The sequence below is a fragment of the Wasmannia auropunctata genome, unplaced genomic scaffold (assembly GCF_000956235.1).
Source record: "Wasmannia auropunctata unplaced genomic scaffold, wasmannia.A_1.0 LD336078.1, whole genome shotgun sequence".
Lineage (NCBI taxonomy): Eukaryota > Metazoa > Arthropoda > Insecta > Hymenoptera > Formicidae > Wasmannia > Wasmannia auropunctata.
This window is the reverse complement of record NW_012026812.1, coordinates 5,553,980-5,556,830: the sequence shown is the minus strand read 5'-3', so window position 1 is coordinate 5,556,830 and position 2,851 is coordinate 5,553,980. Positions and strand designations below refer to the sequence as shown.

The following is a 2,851-nucleotide window of genomic DNA, read 5'->3' as shown; positions in this document are numbered from 1 at the left end:
ATTTTTATTCCACGCCATGGAACTTGTCAAAGTTCGTAAAAAATTTTGAGATTCGTCGGGTCTCCTTTTCTATCCGTGTAATTCCATGAAAAATCAGTAGGGTCGTTTTCTAAGGTATCGATTTGGAAAGTAGAGATTTCAAGCTATAAAATGCTTTTTTGAACATCTCGATACGATCATTTTTGACGAAGGTACACTCTCTTGAATTTTACCTATTTTCGGAGGGTAAAGTAAGTGATGCTTTAATTTTGTTGAGAAGTGTATAAATGTTTAAATATTAAATATTATAAATTGTACAATTTTCGTATCCTTAATTTTTTTAATTGTTCAATTTTTATTCTTATCTAAACATATTATTGTAGATTATGTATTGCTAGCAGAAATGTTAACTCAGACACCATATACAATTTCTTTTGTATGTTCAAACATTACAACATCAAATGAATATATGAAAAAATGGACGCAGGAGCGATTCGATAAAATAACAGCTGCATTGAGATTGATGCCTAAAAGTATGCTGCTAGTAATTAGGTAATGTAACCACGACTAATTCTTTCGCGTTATATGCATTTAATTTCATATGATTTAAAATCTATTTCTTTTATTAGAAATTTGAATACGGTGCGTGCCATTATTAAAGATCACGGGGACATTATCAATCGATATAGGATAATGGCAAGAATTGCAACACGTGGAAAGTACCAAGTGACAAAGCAAACCTTTTATAAAAATATCAAAGGCATTTGCAGCGTTGTAAAATTTGAACTTCGTATCTTGTAAGTCATATATTAATGGAAAAATTATGAATGAAATAATAAAGTATCTGTAGTAAAATCGCAGATTTCTATATATACTATAGATCGCTAGCTCCAAGAAATGAAGTAAAGCCAAATGACACAGAAGAGGAAATAGTAGCCATTTTTACCTAGTAATGAGTTATATTCCAAAATGTCAAAATTTTAACCAATATTATTAAATGTACACTAACATTACTTCATAAAGCACTGTATGTGATTACCTGATAAATATGGCGTCTGGCTTCAACACAATTGGTAACAAACTATAACATGTTAGCGATCTATTCTACGAGGTCCGCCAAAAATTCGGAGCTACCTAAATATTTTCTGAACGATTCGAGGTATTGGATTAAAATTTATAGGGTTTCAATGGCAAAATGTAATCTATCATTTAACCTTGAAAACATCAACTTCAACCTTCCGAGAGGGGCGGGAGGTTGAAAATCTTAAAGAGCATCGAGTTAAATGGGGTCGAGTGAAGGCTCGTTTGAAAAGGCTTTCCGAGACGAAAAGACGCGAAGTCTTTACGATTTTTTTTTGCAGAGTTAGGCTTATTTGAACATTGGTGTTTTTTGGCAGTAGCGAGGCTCACGGCAAGAAGAAGATAAGGCTTCGCGCATGTTCTTCACACATACACACTCGCTTTTCTACATACATTTCCATCCACTCAGGAACATGCGCGAAGCTTTATCTTCCTCACGTCCTCGACCGTGAGCCTCGCTAGTAGCCTAAAAAACACCTAATTGTTTCTAAATAAGCATAACTCTGCGAAAAAAATCGTAAAGATCTCGCGTTCTTCTCGTCTCGAAAAGCCCTTTCAAACGATCAGCTCTCACTCAATCCCACATGCCATTTAAAATTTTCAAGATCCTCCTCGAAAGATTGAAGTAGATGTTTTCAAGGTTAAATGATAGATTACATTTTGCCATTGTAACGCTACAAAATTCAATTCAATATCTCGTTCAGAAATGATTTAGATGGCTTCGAACTTTTGGCGGACGCTGTATAGAAACTGTATAGATCTGTAAGTAAAGAACATTTAAAACTTCTTTGGCTAAAGGTTTAGACAAAATAGTTTATTGTATTTTAATATACTGTCGACATGTAACAATAATATTGTAATTATATTTAAACTTTATCTTTTTCAGGTACAATAATCTTCTGCAATGTATATCTAAGATTTATCTAAACCTTCTAAAACTATTTGGTTACAACGTTACGGCAATCTTACAAACTCTGTAACTGAAGAATTCTACCCAAAATTATAAATATATACATATATCTACAGAGATTTTCGGTCCAGGTGCTCGTATTTAGATTGATTTTTTATTTCGTTAGTAATGTTAAAATGGAACATCCTATACACACACACACACACACACACACACACACACACACACACACACACAAAATAAATTCTTAAAGAAATACAAATATGCTTTAATTCAAGAATATTTTATTCATAGAATAGCGCTAAGAAAAATCTTCAATTAAGAATGAATTATTCTTAAGACAAACCAAATATATTCTTAGTTCAAAATAAATTTTACTTTAATTGAAGAATAGAGTTAAAGAATTGCACTCGTTCAACACTGAATATGCTTGTATTAGCATTATTTTTTCTTCAATAATGTCTTTCGTCAATTTAATCTAACAAAGAAAAAATTGTGCCTCTAAGAAAAAACGCCGGTCCTTGTTCATGCCTGTACAGACGGACGTACCTGCTGCGACGGATCATCTTACTTACGTTTCCTGTGGATAGCAAATTCACCGCGGCAAATCCGTCTACGTGTACACGCAACCGGCACGGCGTTTCTTTGCCGCTGTGATAAAGTTGGTTGTCTATTTGCATTCTTATTTACAATTTAACCTCGACAATAACATCGAGTACGTAAGACGAGCTGATTATTTCACTTTAAAAGTTTTAATCACATTTGGAGGCATTTACCTTGTCGGTTAAAGGTTTAATGCCCTTGCTTTCGTGTCCTAGGAATTTGGTTCTGAACTGACCAAATTTGCACTTTGCTGGATTGATGGTGATGCCTGCGTCTTGT

The 2,851-nt window shown here is 33.7% G+C and overlaps 1 protein-coding gene across 2 annotated transcripts; it reads left to right on the top strand.

Moving 5' to 3' along the window:
• The first annotated feature begins 366 nt into the window (after positions 1–366).
• LOC105449061 (uncharacterized aarF domain-containing protein kinase 5-like) lies at positions 367–2,357 on the top strand. 2 transcript variants are annotated; one of them, XM_011688050.1, is made up of 3 exons: positions 367–531; positions 609–776; positions 1,946–2,357. In XM_011688050.1, the coding sequence occupies exons 1-3, from the start codon at positions 383–385 to the stop codon at positions 2,037–2,039; spliced, it is 411 nt and encodes a 136-aa protein (XP_011686352.1). In that variant the 5' UTR covers positions 367–382; the 3' UTR covers positions 2,040–2,357. The 2 variants fall into 2 exon arrangements, with proteins under 2 accessions (XP_011686352.1, XP_011686354.1); XM_011688052.1 differs by lacking the exon at positions 1,946–2,357 and adding an exon at positions 860–1,001.
• The last annotated feature ends 494 nt before the right edge of the window (positions 2,358–2,851 follow it).